The sequence below is a fragment of the Anomaloglossus baeobatrachus genome, chromosome 8 (genome assembly GCF_048569485.1).
Source record: "Anomaloglossus baeobatrachus isolate aAnoBae1 chromosome 8, aAnoBae1.hap1, whole genome shotgun sequence".
NCBI lineage: Eukaryota > Metazoa > Chordata > Amphibia > Anura > Aromobatidae > Anomaloglossus > Anomaloglossus baeobatrachus.
In genome coordinates, this window is record NC_134360.1 from 212237295 (window position 1) to 212257848 (window position 20554).

At 46.7% G+C, this 20554-nt stretch overlaps 1 protein-coding gene across 4 annotated transcripts in view; it reads left to right on the forward strand.

The window, feature by feature from the left end:
* PAPPA2 (pappalysin 2) overlaps window positions 1–20554 on the forward strand; it is a 324687-nt gene that overhangs the window by 219647 nt on the left and 84486 nt on the right. For all 4 annotated transcript variants that reach the window (XM_075320150.1, XM_075320152.1, XM_075320151.1 and 1 more), the window contains exons 14-16: window positions 9407–9602; window positions 14362–14500; window positions 18126–18300. In XM_075320150.1, the coding sequence (XP_075176265.1) occupies window positions 9407–9602; window positions 14362–14500; window positions 18126–18300 (510 nt within the window). The remainder of the gene's footprint in view (window positions 1–9406; window positions 9603–14361; window positions 14501–18125; window positions 18301–20554) is intronic.

Here is a 20554-nt window from a genome sequence, read left to right on the forward strand (position 1 = left end):
AGAGTGCGATCAGCACTTGTCAGGTACTGCGCTCTGCATCCATTCCACATACAAGACCAGTATTCCCCAATACCTGGCATAGATGCAGGATGGTGTTTGTAATGACTCCCAGACCTGATCTCTTCCCACTGCATAATAATCACCAGCAGTGAGATCTATGTGACCTGGTTAGACTTCAGTCTTAGCATACCGCAAAGAAAAGCTTAGCCCAAGATTCTGTGGGGATATTTTCTTTTGTTTTCTCCTTCATGACGCCTCTTGCTTGTGATTGGTCAATGTCATGCAGGTTAAAAAGTAAAGACCTCCAATAATGAAAACATGTTATTGTCACCTTGATTTTAGTGTAAATATGCATATAAAGATTACAACATCCCTGCAATGAAGAAGAGAACTTAAAAATTATAACATGGCACGTGGTAAGCAGAGCTTTTCTTTTCTGATTATTATCCATTGCATAGGTCATCAATATGTCAGTCGTTAACAACCCTTTTAACCTTCACAAGGAGGTGGTGATGACTTTGCTTTTGGAAGATCTAAAGGTACGATCAGCTGAATGTATCCGTGATGGCAGAATAGGAACAAGACCACACTTGAGCATGCAATAGGACAATGCTCACAGGAGAGGGAATGGTGTCCAGAAACAAGCTGGGAGCTGGAACTAGAAAGACAGATACAAGAAGATAGCAGGAACAAGGTCCAGGGAAATGCCAGAGTCAGGGACAAGTTGGTACCAGTGTGGCGCCCTGGACAAGCCAGGTCGTCACAGAACTACACCAACACACCCCACACCCCGGTTAGGCACACCAAAGCCAAACATAAAATCCTTGTTGCCTTCCTCCAGGGGCTGATGTCCACACCAGGGGGTGGGCCAGGCGGTTGGTCCCGCCCACCGAGGAGTTCACAGTCCTGGAGGCGGGAAAAGGAAGATGATGAGTTGAGAGTGTTGAAGTTGAGAGTTGGAAGTGGTAGAGGAGCAGACAGAAAGCGGTCCGGGTGTGTGGCCCGGACGGTACAGCAAGGTTGGCAGACGGTGGTGACCGTCTGCAGGAGAGGCCGATTGGAGTGAGCCATAAGGACCGTGGACGGGCGGTGGCCCGGCGGTACCGGACCGGTGAACAAAGAGAAGCCAGCACCATCCGGCAGGGCTTACGGACCCCGACAAGGCTAGGAGTCGCCGTTGAATTTGTCAAATCCCTTAGCGAAGGGAACCTCCGGGGTTTCCCAGCAGTCAAGTCCCGATAGAAGGCGACAGCTCAAACCATAGAGGGAAACACAGTCACCGCCAAGGCTAAAGTTTCCAGGGCCAGAGCCTGCGGGCAAAAGGGGCTCCTTCAGCACCCATCCAAGCTGGGGAGCAGGTTACCGGTGGGAACCCATTGGAACCGTACACACTACACAGGTGCAGGGAAAGGCAGTCACCATCAACCTGCCGGAAGGAGAAACACCGCAGCCGTCTGTGGGACCCGTCCATCCAGCCGTTTGTTTTACCGGAGACTGTGTATTTGTTACTGGCTGAGTGAGTACCACCGTGCCGTGCGGCACAGCGCTCACCAGGCCCCGTAGCCCACCTGCCAAGCATCCTACCCCTTCACCGGGCCCCGGGACAACCAACCCCCCTACCCACGGAGGGGAGAAACAACATCCAAGCTGCTCCCTGTCACCGCTCCCGGGATCCCCGTCCAGAACAGTGGTGGTGTCACCAATCTCACCACAACCGTGGGTGGCGTCACGGACAATATCCCTAAACCAAACCACCCCCCTTTCACTCACGGGCGAGGAACGCCGCTCGAGTCCCCGGGATCCGGCCCACCGCTCGAGCCACCACCAAACAGCAGCAGCAGCAGCAGTAGCCGGACCCGAGCAGTGGGAGAGCGCAGCGTCCCCTCCTCCGCCCGCGACACCAGGAACAGCATCCATAAGCAGACTAGGGTTAAAATCAGAAGATATAAAGAATGACATCTAAGAGCAGACCGGGGTTGGAATGAGGATCAGTGTTCAAGAGTAGGCCAGGAACAGGGCCAAGAGATACAATGAGCAGTATCCAGGAGTCAACCAGGAGACAGATGGAGCAGTGCCTAGGATTAGACAAAATTTGGAGCCAGATGATGGAAGGAACAGGCCAGGAAATAAAGGAGCAGTTTCTAGGAGAAGGCTTGGAAATACAGGAGCAGTGTCCAGGACAAGGCCAGAAGATACCAGAAGCACTGTCCATGAGCAAGCCAGGAGATACCTGGTGAATTTCCCGGAGCAGATCAGAATATATCAAGAGCAGTTTCTAGGAGCAGGTTTAAAGATACTAGGAGCACTGTCAAAGAGGAGATACTGGGGGCTGTGTCCAGGAGCTGGTTGGGAGAAACTGGGGGCAGTGTCCAGGAACATGTCAAGAGATACCAACAATGGTGTCCAGGATCAGGTCAGGAAATACTACAGACAGTGTGCAGGTGTAGGCCAGCATGCGTAAATAACAGAGGTAGTGTCCAGAAAAAACCTGAAGATACAAGGAGCTGGTCAGAAGATAACGGGGGGCAGTGTCCAGGTGTAAGGGGTGGGCAGACCCCTTACAATGAGGTACAGTTTCCCCGGAATGTTGATGTTATTTAATAAAAACGTTTTATTGTTTTATGCACTGTTTTTAGGGGTTCCCCTAGTGGCCGGGTGGGACGGCTGTCTCCACAGAAACAGGGCAGAGGAAAGGAGGAGCCGGCAGCAGAAAGGGGAGGGAGAAGTTGGGTTGTTGAGGAAAAAGTTAGAACCAGGAGGCAGTTGAGTCCGGGACGGGAGAGAAGAAGCAGAGAAGGGGGCAGAGTGTGGGAGCTGGGTGAATAGGAAAGCCGGAGAGAAGAGGAGAAGGCGGAACCTCAAGTGTGAAGCAGCACTGGTGTGGGTCCGGTCTGTGATAGCCGTAGTGGGAGCCAGGTGAAGTGGATTAGCCGGGCACATCCCCACTGGAGGAGACGTCAGGAACAGGTTTTTCCCCTCAGCCAAGAAGTGTGAATTCACCTGAAGTGTTGTGCCTCTGTGAAGAAAAAGCGCGTAATAAAAATGCCTGCTGGTTCAATTGATCCATGTCTGCAGAGGCTCTGTACAACTGACGACGGCGTCTGCACCACCACACTCTGCCCCACCAAGTCATCTCCTGTCCCAAAAGTGACGGCGGCACCAGGGGTAAGCCTAACAGAAGGGGCCACAACTACAATCCCCGAGGCACCCCTGGCACCCCGTTACACAGGAGCAGGTCAAGAGATAAAAAGAGCAGTATCCAGGAGAAGGTCAGGAAATACTAGAAACAGAGTCCAGGAGCAGCCCAGGGAGCCTAAATACCAGAGGTAGTGTCCAGAAGAAGGCCTGAAGATACTAGTAGACATTCGTAGACACAAACACAAGAGGGGCTTCTGTGCAAGAAAAGTATATGGGCCCTTTACAGTCCAATAGCTAATCATAATACATATTCCCCCTGCTTTTTAAGTGTAAGTAGGCCATCTTACCTTATGAACCCCTGTGTGGCTGCACAGGTTGCGCCAATGATATGTCCACCCCCCCTGCCGGGAGCTCTGTCCATGAGCAGGTCAGGAGATACTGGGGGCAGAGTCCAGGAGCAAGTCTTGAGATACCAGGGCAGAGTCCAGCACTAGTCAGGATCAGCAGATCAGAGAGCATAGATATCAGTGGTAGTGTCCAGAAGAAGGCCAGGGACATGGTAAGGCAATACCAGAGGCAATGTCCAGGAGTAGGTTAGGAGATACCAGGAGCAGTGGCAAAGAGCAGGACAGTAGATACCAGGGGCCATATGCAGGAGATGTCCAGAAGCCAGTCAGACAATATTAGCGGCCGGGTCCAGGAGCAGGTCTTTATATACCAGGAGCAGTGTCCAGGAGAAGCTCAGGAGACAACATGATGGAACCAGGAGAACAGACCTCAGATGAAACCAGAGGTTTTTGGTTTTAGAGCAGTTAAAATGTTTATCCAATTGGTAAGAATTGTCGATGATCTGAGCATGAGCTCAGAAATATTAGCCTTAGTTCTGTCATTCTCTTGGCTGTCATTTATGGTCTTTGCTTATTGTTCTGTTTGAGTAATTATTTATCATTTTGCTCTTGATGTCACACTGTTTTACGTTACGGAAATTAAATCAATATCCTGAGATTACACAATAAATCACACTGCATCAGCATTCACTGAGCAAACGACATAACTTTATCATGCACTTGATTTAGGAAAAAATAATGCTAGAAATACAGAACCCTTATTTTCTGTACAAAGGATCATTGCTGGAATTGAAGAGTGCATTCTGTCATTGCTCGATGATGATGATGATGTATTATTTCTTTGGGAAAATCGTAAATTTACTTTTGCTTGTTTTGGGAGAAGTTCAAATAAGAAATATGATAGGAATTGTTTTACCAGCAAGCAATGCACAGTAATATCAAGCAACTGAAAATTTAGAAAGTCATTATTAGATTAAAACATGAAAAATGAATGCTTTTAATGCTTTTATTAATGGTTTTCTTTTGTTTACAGCTTGTTGCCTTGGAGACAGACCACCACTGCTGCACAGCAGAAGATGTGCTGTGTTTACAAGCTCTTTTCTACTGAGTTTGTAAGCACTATTTTCAAGCTGGCTAGAATCACACGATTACAATGTTATCTCATTAATCCTGGCCAACTTCAGCACTATGCTTACAAGCTACACAGCAGTGGTGGCCAGTCTCCTAGGCAGTGAGCTGCAAAGAAAAGAAATATCTGTAGAACAGATGCAAATTTTAATTAGCCATAAATTGCAAAATTGCTTGTTTTTACAAGATGTATCCGGCATTATCCATCTATGAAGATAGGACTAACCCCTCATCATGTGCTTTTATAGGTGCAGTATTTGTAAAAACTCTGCGGCCAGTTGTTTGTCTACAGGAAAATGTGGAATACATTATAAACAATACATTTTTGTTGCAGTTTTTAAGACTTGTGTTTTTTAGGCTTCTGGATTTTTTTAAGTGCAGGATTTGCCAACTGTCATGGTGGCATCAGGATCTTTGCAGACTACAGATACAGGCACTCTGCCTGCTAACTTCTCTGATGTCTGAAATCAGTGCAGGCAGGCTAGTATGGGTCATTCACTACAGGGCTGCTTGTTACTCTCCTTTGATCACATGCTGGTGGGGGAGTCAGTCAGTCACATTTGCTCCCCTTCTATATTTTCTGGCTGGACAATTCCATTAATGCCAGCTATAGCTACTCTATGCTGGTCTGGAGAGGTTCTGTGTTCCAGACTTACTGGTGGTTGTAGTATTTTATTGCTGGGAGTGGTTGTGTTGTTAAACCTTGTCCTTTTGTTGCTGCCTTACTTCCCTTGCTTTTCTCCTTAATCTCTTACTGTTTGTTCCTATTAATTTGCAGTGTCTGAGTTTTGTTTTTTTCCATCTGTCTTTATTTGTTTTGCCATCATATTTCTGCCCTGAGGTTAGGGCAGAAATATGATGGCAAAACACACCCCTACCCCCATTAGACAGTAACATTAGCCAAACACAAAACCCTTGTTGCCTCCCTCCAGGGTCTGATGTCCACACCAGGTGGGGGCGGAGCCAAGCGGTTGGCTCCACCCACCGAGGAGTTCACAGGCCTGGAGGCGGGAAAAGTGAAAGAACAGTTTAGGAGGTTGAAGTTTGAGGAGTAAACACTTGGGTGTCTGGATTTGTGGCCCAGGCACTGACAGCAAGGTTGGCAGACGGTGGTGGCCGTCTGCAGGAGAGGTGAATCGACGCGGAACCGTAGGACCGGGGTCGGGCGTTGGCCCGCCGGCACCAACCGGGGAGCGAAGTGAAGCCAGCACACACAGGCAGGGCCATCGGACCCCGACCAGGCTTGGAGCCACCGACAACAGTCAAGTCCGAGTGTGACAGGAATCCCAGGGGTTTCCTAACAGCCAAAGACCCGATTGAAGGCAACCGCCCACACCGTGAGGGTATACAGCTAACGCCTAAGGCTAGAGACCCAAGGGCCAGCACCTGCAGGCAAATGGGCTCCTCCGGCATCCATACACCGGGGAGCGGACTACCGTTGGGAATCCATCGTAGTCAAACAAGTACACAAAGGTGCAGGGAAAGACAGCCGCCATCACCTGTCCGGGGAGAGACACTGCAGCCGGCTGCGGGCCCCGTCCATCCAGCCGTTTGGTTTACCGAGGACTTTGTGCATCTCTTGCTGAGTGAGTACACCTGTGCCATCCGGCACCGCGTCGCGCTGTCCCTACAACCCTGCACCTCACCAACCCTGCCTCCCCATCTCACCAACGGGCCCCAGGACCACCGACCCCTACCCACGGAGGGGGGAAACAACATCCCAGCTGCTCGCTGCCATCGCTCCCGGGATCCCCGTCACCAGCAGCGGTGGTGCCTATCTTCACCACAAACCGTGGGTGGCGTCACGGACTAAATCCCCCAAACCGACCACCCTTTTCACTCACGGGCGAGGAGCGCCGCTCGAGTCCCCGGATCCGGCCCACCGCTCGAGCCACCGAGCAGCAGCAGCCGCAGCAGCGCCGGACCCGAGCGTTAGTGAGCGCAGCGCAGTGGTGTCCTCCTCCGCCCGCGACACTAGCCTAGGTTCTCCTAGAGTGAAGTACAGTATAGTAGCCCCCTGTTCCTCACTATCCTGCAGTCACATCTTGACAACCTTATTTTAGTTTGCTAAATATATCTCCAATTGCAAGCAGATAGCTGTCACGGGTGCTTAGGTGACACTAGAGAACCTATGCTGACCCTAAGGACTGGGACCCCTGTGCTCACCCTCACCCTGGAGGTACCCTTGAAGGTAGGGAGGTCTAGGCCCCTGACCTGGCCCTGCCTCCTACCAGGTCCTGACCTAGTACCCTTGCACCCCCAACCCCAGGGTGGACAGAACACAAAGTAATAAACCTCCCACAAGACAAAGACAAGGGGGTGAAACTGAAACTAACACACACCACAAATATCCACAGACGGGAGACAAAAAGACACTAGAAGGAATAAATCAAAGGGGAAGGAGAAAGTCGTACCAAGGAACTTTCATACAGCCCAGACAACAAGTCGCTGGTCATCAAAAGGAAGATTGCCAACAGCTAAGCAGATGCTATCTTCGGTGGTCTCTTACTACACTCCCCAGCCTTAAATAGGAGACTAGCTGTGGAAGGTAATCAGGAACCTGGCTCTCAGAAGAGTAGCACACTGCTCCAAAAAATGATTAACTCCTGCACGGCTGGGAGCAGTGAAACAACTCAGCGGATGCCCAGCTGAGCTGAGCACTTAAGAGAGATCAGGTTGCCTGTTGGACTCTGCAATGTGTCCAACACCGTAGTAGTAATCCGTGTGTGTGGATCCGGACAGTACAAAACAATAGCATTTGAGAACCACCCCCCATGTTGTGATACCCACTGGGTGCGCGATAGTGAACCCAAAGGACCAAAGAGGAGTGTGGTAGCTGACCCCAGAAACGGACTCGGACAAAGTATGAGGGGAGGAAAGGACTTTAATGATCAGAGCGTGACCAGTGCCAAACAACACAGGGTCCAATGGTAGAGTCCAGAGTGCCGGTACAGTCTGCACAGAAATAGTCCAAATGCACAGCAGGTATGACTATAGCACCAGCGGAGTCCGGTCCAAAGTGGAGGTAGATGATAACACCGAGGCAGGCCTTGATCCAGTAATAGGAAGGATGGTGACACAGGCGACTCGGTAAGGACCTCCTCTGGTGCTGCTTAATCTGATCCAGTGGGCTGAAGTGGAGTGGTCACGGCCGGACAGGTAAGGACTCTGTGGAGCGCAGGGACCCAGGTATGGACTGGAGCAGCAAAAAGGCACGGCCGGCTCTGAGTGGAGGCAAGGTACAGAGATTAGAAACAGGAACAAGGTTAAACAACAAGGCAGGGGACAGGGACCTGACGGGAAGGAACGCCACACTAAGGGACAGGAAGACGTTGCTCAGGCACCTCCCAGAAGGGGAGGCTGCCTTATATATCCAGTGCCTCTCTGCAATAGGCTAAGAAGCACTTCCAGGTTAAAGGGAACCTGTCACCAGAATTAAACTAAAAGAATCCCCTTATGCAGCTCCTGGGCTGCATTCTATAAAGGTTCATTTTGCTACTGGCCGCCCTTTCAGACCTACATAACAACTTTATAAAATATTACCTTTTGCTATGGTAATGAGGTTTGTTGGCCCCGGGGGCGGGCTGTATTTTGTCTGTTATCCCCCTCCTGCCGCTGTTCACCGTCCCCCAGTGTTCATTTACATAGATGAGCCCGCCACCCTCATCTTCCGCAGTGCTCCGGGAGTCTCGCACATGCGCAGTGGCACTATCGCGGGACCTTTATAGAATGCAGCCCAGGAGCTGCAGAAGGGGATTCTTTTAGTTTAATAGCGAAAATTTTGGTGACAGGTATCTTTTAAGGACTACTGGCCCTTTAAATCACAGCAGGATGCGGCGGGCGTCGAATAAGGAAGGTCCTGGAAGACATTTTCAGTGCATACATGTTTGTGGATGAGCAGGCTACAGGCAGAGAGCTAGAGGAGGATCCAGGACAGCGATCCAAGTGAGTACCCTGTATGGAAGGAAGAACAGCGGTATGAGCAGACCATACAGAGCCGCGTGCTGGGCACCAAGCCCTCTGTCCAGTATGGGTCGGTACCACGGGTCGAGTATGCAATGTATAATTTTACCTGTGGAGGCGCTAGAGCTAAATACTTTAAACACTTACTACCCACAGATTACAACTTATTGCTGGGGTTGCCATACTGGTACACTTTCTGATCAGATTACTTACAGGGAACCATTTAACAAGTAGAGTTTAACCGTAGTAGAAAGCCGATTTAAACATCCTGGTCTTAAAACTAAGGATTAAAGATAAATTGAGTAGAAGAAATGCAACTGAATAAAAGGTATTTAGAAGTGATCACAATATTAAAGTGAGGTCTGTATTATATTCAATATATACGATTAAAAATGATCACTCAAAGCATTTGCAAAGCCCTTCACGGAGGTTGGGGATGGGAGTGAATTGCACCGCAGGTACACATCAGTGCCCATACAGCATCTTCAGTACAAAGGGAAAGGCTCCGTGTGGAGGCCGCATTTCTGCCGCAGAAAAACGACCCTTTACATTCAGGGGTCTCCTGCAAAAGAAAATAACAGACACATGCCTTAAAATCCGCTTTCTTCATCAAAATAATAACTTGCAAAGCAAACGCTTCAATTCTAGGTATTCTGTTGTGAAAGCTTTTCACAGTTCTCCCATTGAGGACAACATTAATCTCAGCATTATAAATCCCAAAGTTTTCTCAATTGAGATGTATACCCCAGCATGTATATACCATCACTTTGAAATGTACATATCGTATAGAATAACTAGCTAAAGCCATTATCATGCCTGTGTTTTCTTAGGAACCCACCAGCTTTCATGTCAGAATAATCCTGTGGTTTTGAGATGTCCCCAAAACCCAATGTACAAAGCGGCGTCACTTACATTAAAATTTTCCTCCTCGCTCATTGGGGTACATGGAGTGGTCCTTAGGACTCCAGTTACCAGCAGTGATTCATCGGTGGAGAGAAATCGGGAACGGATCAAAAAGAATTGCAGGTAATTCATGTAATGCTTAATCATGTACAGTGGAACCTTGGATGACGAGCATAATTGGTTCTGGGAGTGAGCTCTTAAACCAAGTTACTCTTATATCAAAGCAAATTTTCCCATAGGAAATAATTGAAACGCAGACAATTCGTTCCACAACCCAAAAATATTTACTGTATTTATACAAACTTATTACAGTAATACAAAATAATGTAGTGTATTCATATAAAATTATTACTGGACACTAAGGCCCTGTGCCCACGCTGCGGATTTTGACGCAGATTTTCAAAAATTGCAGCAAAATCTGCATGTCAATTGTGAAGCCAGCAAAGTCTATGAGAATTCAGAAGTGCTGTGTATTTTTCTCTTGCGTATTTGGTGCAGATTTCTTTTTTTCTGCACCAAATCTGCACCAAATACGCAAGGGAAAAATACTCAACGTGGGCACAGCACTTCTGAATTCTTATAGACTTTGCTGGCTTCACAATGGACATGCAGATTTTGCTGCAGATTTCTGAAAATACGCGTCAAAACTATACAGCAAGGGCACTGGGCCTAATACAAAATACTGCTCAATAAAAAACATTAAAATGATCGTTCGCTTACAATAGAATTGTTGATGTGCAGGAGGTACTTTATAGAGAAAAAAAAATAATGTATAAATATGACAATTTATATTGTAGTACAATACACAAAAAACACCCCAAATCTATTCTCCCCAAAATAAGGGCAGAACTAAACAAATGTGGGGTAGGAATACTGCCCAGGTAATTAGATTACAGGACAAGCAATGTGCTGCACTGGTTAGCAGAAAGAAAGTACAATACTGTATCCACAAATACAAATTGATAGACATAATATATAGTACATACTGTACAATGGTATACGATATACAGTATACAGTATATATGTACAGAAAGTTACCTCCAGAGCGGGTCAGAGCGCGGTGGAAGGACAGAACCGGAGGTGTGCACGGTGAGGATTTGCTCTTATTGCAAAGCATTGCTCTTAAACCAAGTTACACATTTGTAAAAAGCTTTGCTTGTCTTGCAAAACGCTCTCAAAGCAAGTTACTCTTAATCCAAGGTTCCACTGTATATACTTTTAGGGCTTACTTATAATTTCAGAATAAGCTGCCATGTGTGTGTATATGAAAAGTAACACTATGTCTGGCCATTGCATAAATTTAATTGAGCATTTTTCACCAGTTTACCCCTCTGCAGGATCTACCTCTAATCTTCAGTTGTCTCTGAGCTAGTGGGTGTAGGCTACTTGCTATATCTCCCATATGTAGTGCACAGAAACATTGGAATTCTTGCTCCTCTGTCTTTTCATACCACATCTTTAAAAGCTGCACCAGTATGGAGGACATTAAACAATAGTACTGAGCACTGTAGCTGTGAAGGCAGCTTTTAGGTCAGTTTACTGGGAATCTATCCCCAGGGTTTCACCCACCAAACTGTCTATTTGCACATGTAACTCTTTCCAAGACAAATCAAATAATAACTTTACATGGCCAGTCTATTCCTTCATTCCTGAGAAATCAGCATTTGATTTGATATGAAAATGAGGCTGTAATTCTGAAGCCTCTGTCACTCCAGCTCTAAGCCTCTGTGTGACTTAAAAGGGTATTCCCATCTGCAAGAACCTATCTCAATATGTAGTACGTGTAATAATAAGAATATTAGCAAATACCTCCAATTAGAAATGTAGTCTAGCTTTCCTAAAATTAACATTTGAATTGATATGCAAATAAGGCTATAAATTTGAACCCTCTGTCACTCCAGCTCTATTCCCAGGCCAATGCCTCCTCCTCTTGCTTCTCTGATGGATCCTTTGCCTTAAAAGGGTAAACCAATCTACAAGATCCTTTCCCAATATATAGTAGGTGTAATAATAAGAATATTAGCAAATACCACTCCAGCTCTAAGCCTCTATGTGACTTAAAGGGGTATTCTTATTATTACACCTACTACATATTGGGATCTTGGAGATTGAAATATCCCTTTAAGGCAAATGATCCATCAGTGAAGCAGGAGGAGGCAGCTCTAGTAGGGGAATAGAGCTGGAGTGACAAAGGTTGCAGATTTACAGCCTCATTTGCATATCAATTAAAATGTTGATTTCTCAGTACCTGAGTGCAGGACTGGTCATGTACAGGTATTGCTGGACTTGTCTTGAAAGATTTACATGAGTGTATAAATAGTTTGGGATGTGAAATCTTGCTGACAGATTCCCTTTTAAGGGAAACTGTCCCTAGGTTTTTGCTATGTAATCTGAGAGCACTATAATGTAGGAGTGGAGACCCTTAATAGAGTGATCTGTTACTTAGTAGGCTATGTTTTGCTGTTTCAATACAATCAGTGTTTTATCAGCAGGAGATTATGAATACAGGACAACTGGCCTTGTGCATCCTAGTCCAACCACAGCCCCAACCACTGATTAGCAGCTCTGTGTCACTATACAATATACACAGAAATCTCTGCTGTCGGCGGGGTTATACAGAGCTCTGCACAGAAAACTGTGACTCTATCATATCTGCTGCACCCAGTAAACTAAGTGACACATCGCTGGAATCAGGGTCTCTGTCACTACATCATGCTGCTCTCAGATTACATAGCAAAATCCTGATGACAGATTCCCTTTAAACACTTCCTAGAAAGCAAAAGCACTATTTGTGTGCATGTGTCTCTTCTCTTTCTCTGCTGTTTCCTTCCTCTCACGTCCCCCACTCCAAAGACTTTGATAGAACATTGTAATCTTACCCCTCATTGAGCTGGCTGTCCATCTTATCTTGAGAGGGACAACATTTTATCTTTATTGATGAGTGAAAGATGAATTCCAAAAGGTGGGAGGAGAAGTGGCTCATACAGTCATATGAAAAAGTTTGGGCACCCCTATTAATGTTAACCTTTTTTCTTTATAACAATTTGGGTTTTTGCAACAGCTATTTCAGTTTCGTATATCTAATAACTGATGGACTGAGTAATATTTCTGGATTGAAATGAGGTTTATTGTACTAACAGAAAATGTGCAATCTGCATTTAAACTAAATTTGACCGCTGCAAAAGTATGGGCACCCTTATCAATTTCTTGATTTGAACACTCCTTACTACTTTTTACTGACTTACTAAAGCACTAAATTGGTTTTGTAACCTCATTGAGCTTTGAACTTCATAGGCAGGTGTTACCAATCATGAGAAAAGGTATTTAAGGTGGCCACTTGCAAGTTGTTCTCCTATTTGAATCTCCTATGAAGAGTGGCATCATGGGCTCCTCAAAACAACTCTCAAATGATCTGAAAACAAAGATTATTCAACCTGGTTGTTCAGGGGAAGGATACAAAAAGTTGTCTCAGAGATTTAAACTGTCAGTTTCCACTGTGAGGAACATAGTAAGGAAATGGAAGAACACAGGTACAGTTCTTGTTAAGCCCAGAAGTGGCAGGCCAAGAAAAATATCAGAAAGGCAGAGAAGAAGAATGGTGAGAACAGTCAAGGACAATCCACAGACCACCTCCAAAGACTTGCAGCATCATCTTGCTGCAGATGGTGTCAATGTGCATCGGTCAACAATACAGCGCACATTGCACAAGGAGAAGCTGTATGGGAGAGTGATGCGAAAGAAGTCGTTTCTGCAAGCACGCCACAAACAGAGTCGCCTAAGGTATGCAAAAGCACATTTGGACAAGCCAGTTACATTTTGGAAGAAGGTCCTGTGGACTGATGAATCAAAGATTGAGTTGTTTGGTCATATAAAAAGGCGTTATGCATGGAGGCAAAAAAACACGGCAGTCCAAGAAGAGCACTTGCTACCCACAGTAAAATTTGGTGGAGCTTCCATCATGCTTTGGGGCTGTGTGGCCAATGCCGGCACCGGGAATCATGTTAAAGTTGAGGGTCGCATGGATTCAACTCAGTATCAGCAGATTCTTGACAATAATGTGCAAGAATCAGTGACGAAGTTGAAGTTACGCAGGGGATGGATATTTCAGCAAGACAATTATCCAAAACACCGCTCCAAATCTACTCAGGCATTCATGCAGAGGAACAATTACAATGTTCTGGAATGGCCATCCCAGTCCCCAGACCTGAATATCATTGAATATCTGTGGGATGATTTGAAGCGTGCTGTCCATGCTCAGCGACCATCAAACTTAACCGCACTGGAATTGTTTTGTAAACAGGAATGGTCAAATATACCTTCATCCAGGATCCAGGAACTCATTAAAAGCTACAGGAAGCGACTAGAGGCTGTTATTTTTGCAAAAGGAGGATCTACAAAATATTAATGTCCCTGTTATGTTGAGGTGCCCATACTTTTGCACCGGTCAAATTCAGTTTAAATGTGGATTGCACATTTTCTGTTAGTACAATAAACCTCATTTCAATCCAGAAATATTACTCAGTCCATCAGTTATTAGATATATGAAACTGAAATAGCAAAAACCCAAATTGTTATAAAGAAAAAAGGTTAACATTAATAGGGGTGCCCAAACTTTTTCATATGACTGTAAGTGGAGAAATAAGCTATTGTCTCTGATAAGACATGCAGCAAAGTTTCCTATATTTGCTGGCACTATTCATTTATGAAAAGTTTGTTGAAACTTTAAAACGGTGACCATTTCAAGCCCCGTTCAAATTGGAGTCATGGCTTCTGATAGGAGTCCATTTACTTTTTATGAGGACTTTAAGAGAGTTAAATAAAATAGATTATTTATTAGGAAAAATACCTTACTCTTGTAATTTGTGTCTATTTAATTCACCAGCTCATGCCCGCCTCTGCGTGTGTTACATGGGACTACCCAATGTTCTACAGATCGGGATGGGGAGACCCTGTGTTCGGTGACATGTGATGAGGGCTATGTTCTCCATACAATTAGCAAGACAGGACAAAAAATCTTACAGGTAAGTAAAAATGTGAGGTATGAATATGCAAAAATTGAGTACTTTCCGGTAAGATGACAGTTAAAGGGGTGCTCCATTACACAGTATAAGTGGCCATATTGCTGTAAAACTCATAGGGAAGGCTTTTGTCAAACACCTTGTGTAGTACATTCTGCCTCTGAGTGGCGCTATTGTGGACCGCTCATCCTCATGAAGTGACCCCTGGGCTCTGTGACCTCTGAGATCCGGTGATGTCACGTCAACTTCCAGTTGATCCAACATCACCGCGGCTGCCCTAGTCTTCCTGAGTGACTGGCTGTGGGTGGCATTTTCCCACTCGTCACAGCCCGACATCTTTCTCGCTCTCTACTTCACAGCAGAGCACCGCAACCAGGAGCGATGCTGGGCTGTGACGCTGGGCTGTGATGAGTGTTGAAACTCTGCCCACAGCCCAGTGACTCACGGAGACTAGGGCCACCTCGGTGATGTCGGGTCAACTGGAAGTTGACGTGACATCACTAGATCTAAGAGGTCACGGAGCCCGGGGGTCACTTGATGGAGATGAGCGACCGCAATAGCGCTGCTCAGAGGCAGAATTGGCTGGACAAGGTATTTGAGAGAACCATCCCTGAGATTTACACTAATGCTGAGTAGTTGACCACCTCTTTAAGGCCCAGTATAGAGGGATATGTAATTCCTGAGGTCAATGGTAAAGCACAACATCAGCCACTGGCCTTTATCACTTGTCCTTGTTATTATAGGGACCCTAGACCTCACGACTACCAACTCAGGGACCATATGATCCAATCTCTCTGACATTTTTCATTTTTTCAGATAGTACCCATTCAAATAAATGTGGAACTATGTAACACTGGGTTGCACCAAGTCTTCTCGAATGGGAAATTCTTTTTCCAGTATTAATGTAGAGACTGCCGGCCGCAGACAGGAGTCGAAGAGGAGCACACGCCTGAACCCACACTGTGTGCTCACCTGCAATGACACTATGTGACTGCCTCTGGACTCCGACAGTGTCAGTGTGCTGCAGGTTGAGTACAGGGTGTGCTCGCTGTGATAAAGAGAGTTCTCAAAATCGAAAAAAACGGAAGTACCTGGGACCATTTACACATTCAGTCTCATATAGTCTCTGTAGTAAACTTGAATACAGCAAGACCTGTTTGCATAGCAGATAATAAAGTATGTGCACTTTTATTGCACCCATCTCCAGCCAGTCTGGATTAGGAGAATCCATTTTTGAAGGCAGCCATGTAGGGTATCCCATAGACGTTTGTTGAGGTTGAGGTTTGTTAGGCATGAGATCACTCTGGAAATGTTTCACAATCAATGGTCAGTTTTTTAGCCACAAAACTCCAAGAACCTCTGGGTGGGAACAGATGCATTTTCTCACTGGTGGACACAGACGGGAGAGGGCCCCTGTGCAAGAACAATATATGGGCCCTTTTCAGCCCAAGAACTCATAAACTAATAAAAATGCAAAGTTGCACCTGCCTTGGAAATGGGCCCCCAACCTCTTGGGCCCCTGTGTCCCTGCACAGCTTGCACCAATGATATGTCCGCCACGGAATTTTGTATATTCATTGCATTTACTAACAGGTGTTAAAGCTTACTGCTGTCATGCGGTGTTCAGCATTGCACTTGTTCCGCCCCTGGGCCAGCAACCGGTGATGCTCGGATCCGGGGTCTATGGTGCGGCTCGAGGGGCTCCCCAGACCCGGGGGTCTCGCGGAAACTCCAAATTAAAAAAGGGGGACGTATTTGTACGGGATTGATTGTAGAATGTCTGTGACACCACCCACGGTGTGTGATGAGGTGGGACACCACCGCTGCTGTAGTGGGCTACCCGGGGGGGGATGGAATGGCAGCCAGATGTTAACCCCTCCATGGGTAGGGATGGTTGCCCCGGGGCCTAGTGTCTCTGTGCAGGGTTTGGCGACAGCAGGGGCTCACACACTCAGATGGACCGGGGGACAGTTGGTTAGTCACTATTGAATGAATCACACAAGTCTTTTGGTAAACCAAGGTGCTGGTGGCCGGACACCGTTGTCTACTTTTCAGGACTTAGGTTGGGACAGGACCTGTAATCCTGCCCTCAATCGCTTAATTAGCTAGGTCGCTGGTTTCGGTCCTGGCTTCAGGGTCCGAGTACCCCCTCTGTGCACGGTTTCCGGTCGGGTTTCTGGTGTCGGTACTGGTGGGCTCCAACCCTTCTCCGGTCCTCCTCGAATCTGCTGAGCCGTCTTCCTGTCTCCTGCTGGCAGAGACTACCGTCTGCCACCCAGCCAAGGTACCAGGGCTCCGACCCTGGCACCGTTCAACTTAAACTTCCTCTCCAGGAGCTACACCTAGCTCAAGCCCACACTCCTCTTAACTTGAACTGCAGACTTATTCTCCTTGTTTTCCCGCCCCGGGCTGTCTAGACCCCTAGGTGGGCGTTTACTAACCGCCTGGTACCGCCCACTGGCGTGCCTGTCTTGCCCTAAGGGGGGGGGGGGTGACTAGGGTTTCAGGTCAGCTGTGTGTCACCTAGGTGAGGGAAGGTGTTATGCGGGGGCCTATGTGTGACTACCTGGTTTTGCCAGGGCGTCACACACTCGCTGGGTGTCATGGCGGCATCGGACTCTGTTCACAATCCAGCGTCTGACAGGCAGCCTGGGATCCCTTAGTTGCACAGCCTGTCATGGGTGTCGGCTGAGTCTGGCTTCACTGCTGTCCAGTACAGGAAGACTTAATTCCTGCTGGCTTGTGGTCATCTGCTTGGAGCTCAGGTTGCTGATTATCATCCTCAGCTGCCTGCACCCTTTAAAAGGCTCTGGATTCTGCGGTTGAGTGCCGGATATAGCTTCTGCTTCCTCGGTTCCTGTGGTTATCCAGTTCTATGGTGATCTTCAAGTTGCGGTTATGTGTGGTGTGTGAGTTCTCCAGTTGTGCATTTATATCCTACCCCTTTTGTGTTACTCCCCATTTCATATATTGTCCCTCCTTTGTGTTTGAGTGCAGAGTGCATGAGTTTTTGTTTACCCTTGTTTGTGCCTATTTTTGGGGTTTTGGTTACTGGGTTTCCCGCTTGGTCCCAGGGTAGGGCTGGCTAGTATTAGGGCTCAAACATGAGACAGGGCCACACTGGGGGCTTGAACATGGCTACCATTGAGCCTAACTTTGAGATAAAGGACAACGCAGGGGAACCAGTCTTTGGGTCAGCCTAGGAGCCCCTGTTCCATCTGTACATACCATGTGACAACTGCATACTGTTTTACATTATATAATAGTATGCAGTAAGCTCCCAAGTTACACATAGTGGCATATTCCGGCAGCATAAATGTTGGTCATTTAAAGGGGTTGTCCGGGACTTCATTTTTTAACTACATATAATATTAGGAAATTAAAACGTAATCAGTAACTAACTACTGAGTCCTCTGATAGTTGTTGCAGTGGTCTCTAATCTTTGGAGAATATTCATTTCCACAATTATTCGCCACAGCAGTTCTGTTCTATGTAGATATAAGAGGCTGAAACGCCAAAATGAATTTTTGCCCACTTTGAAAATATATTTAGAAGTTAGAAAACTTTTATAAATCAAATCCGAATCATTTACCTTTACCTATGTTGTGTGTTTATGTATTTATCTCAGGATTCTTCCTTAAAGTGTATAACCGGACACTGGAATCTGAGTGCATCATGTGAGTTTTTGGATTGTGGACCTCCTCCGCCATCACTTGTTTTCCATGCCAGTTTTTTCTGTCCAGATGGAACGGGTTTGGGAAACCGCTGCTTCTTCACGTGCCTTCCTCCTGCCAAATTCCAAGGTATTTACATACAGCTGCCATGCAATGTTTGTCCTAACCAAATGGTAGTCTCAGAAATCAATTATTGTGATGATGGTGTAATTTCAGCAATTAAGCACACTAATCTAGGAAAGTAATTTTGGCTTTTAGTTAAATAAACACTTGCTTTTAATGGGATTTTTGACTCTCACTGTTATCGCACGGACAGGGATTCTGATTCTGATCATTTTGACTATTTCTATAGACTGACAGTTTACTTTTTATACGACTTGCTAATATGTTTCTTTTAGCTCTGGTTCTTCGATCTTTCCATGGTCATCCTGATCCTGGGCCCTGGCAATGATTAGTTTTTTCACTAGCTACGGATGAGAGTGAGGAGCTGGAGGGAGTTGGAGCTCCCTGGGAGACGTTGGCTAGGTCGCAGACGGTGGTCTGGTTTCGGAGGAGTCGGAGACCCGGTCGCAGGGTATTAGAGATGGGTGCCAGACTTAGTTTTGGAGAAAGGTCGGTACCGGAAATCTAGTAACCGAGCCGGTACCGAGCACGGCGGGGTACTGGACCCTAGATCAGGGAGTAGCTTTACGCAACCTGATAATTAACCTGTAGAGGATAGTCTCTTTATGAATTTTCCCCAAGAGCTCAGATATCAAAGGCATCAACACGACGAGGGGGATAGAGCTTTCCAGTTTATGCGGCCCACTGAGATCCCAAGTGTCAGCCATCGAGAGCACAGCTCCTCTAACTAACTGAACTAACTGTGGAGAGTGGGACCCCAAAAGCTTCAGGCTGAGGGGTCACTCAGAAATGTCAAAACTTAGTGCATGGAGGCAGGTCCAGAACTATCAGCAATACCCACGGGGATGGATTCCCGGATGAGCTCCCCCTAAAGTTGCAGCGGTACCCAAAGACTTGGTTTACTTCTGTGTCAGAGTCTGCCTAATGGTCGCACCAACATCCATACGGCCTGAGTGAGTACGCTGCTCTCCCCTGAAACTCCCTGCCTGGCCTGCACCACGCTCCCCTACACCTCCACCATTCAGAGTCCCGGGGCTTCCCCTACCCGTGTAGGGAACGTCATCTGGCTGCCCCACTCCATCTCCCCTGGGTACTCCCATCGGCAGCGGCGGTACTGCCCTTAGCGAGAACCACGGGTGGCGTCACAAACACTAATCCCCTGTAAATAGCCCCCTTTCACTTTTGAGTGACCGCAAGCCCCCGGGTCTAGAGACCCTCGAGCCACAGCAACCCCGGATCCGAGCAGTCCGAGCAGTCCGGTAGGGGGGTGGTACAGATGCTACAAACATCATCTGTGCAGATACCAGACTACTATGAATATCACACCAGCATAGTAGTGGCGTACCATGATGATTCTCTTAAAGGGAACCTATCAGGTGTAATATGGACCTAGAACCACGAGCAGTTCTGGGTACATATTGCTAACAACTGCCTAACCATCCCTGTATACACTACCATAGATAAAGAGATCTTTAGAAAAAATATTTCTAAAGATCCTTCATTATATGCTAATGAGGCCAGCAGCTAGTCGAAAGGGCATTAGTTCCCTTGGCTAGTTGACCCCCTTAGCATGTTAGCAGGCCCATAGGGGCATACTAACATGCTAGTGAATGCACAGTGTCAGAGGTATGGTCGCTCTCACATCTGCTGCCACCGCTGGTTTTCAGCTCAGTACGCACAATCAGAACATCCCTGGACTTCCGGTTTTGCGCACTACACCAGTTTGAAACCGGGACGCGTACACCTGGCTTCATAGTGCGCATGACCGAAAATCCATAGATCATGCGCACTGAGCCGAAATCCAGGATCGGACGAGGTGGCAGCAGATGAGCCCAACCATGCCTCTGACGCTATGCATTCATTAGCATGTTAGCACGCCCACAAGGGCGTGCTAACATGCTAAGGGGTCCGACTAGCCAATGGAAGTAATGCCCTTGCAACTAGTCCCTGCACTCATTAGCATATAATAAAGGATCTTTAGAAATACTTTTTCTAAAGATCTCTTTATCTACAGTCATATGAAAAAGTTTGGGCACCCCTATTAATGTTAACCTTTTTTCTTTATAACAATTTGGGTTTTTGCAACAGCTATTTCAGTTTCATATATCTAATAACTGATGGACTGAGTAATATTTCTGGAATGAAATGAGGTTTATTGTACTAACAGAAAATGTGCAATCCGCATTTAAACAAAATTTGACCGGTGAAAAAGTATGGGCACCTCAACATAAAAGTGACATTAATATTTTGTAGATCCTCC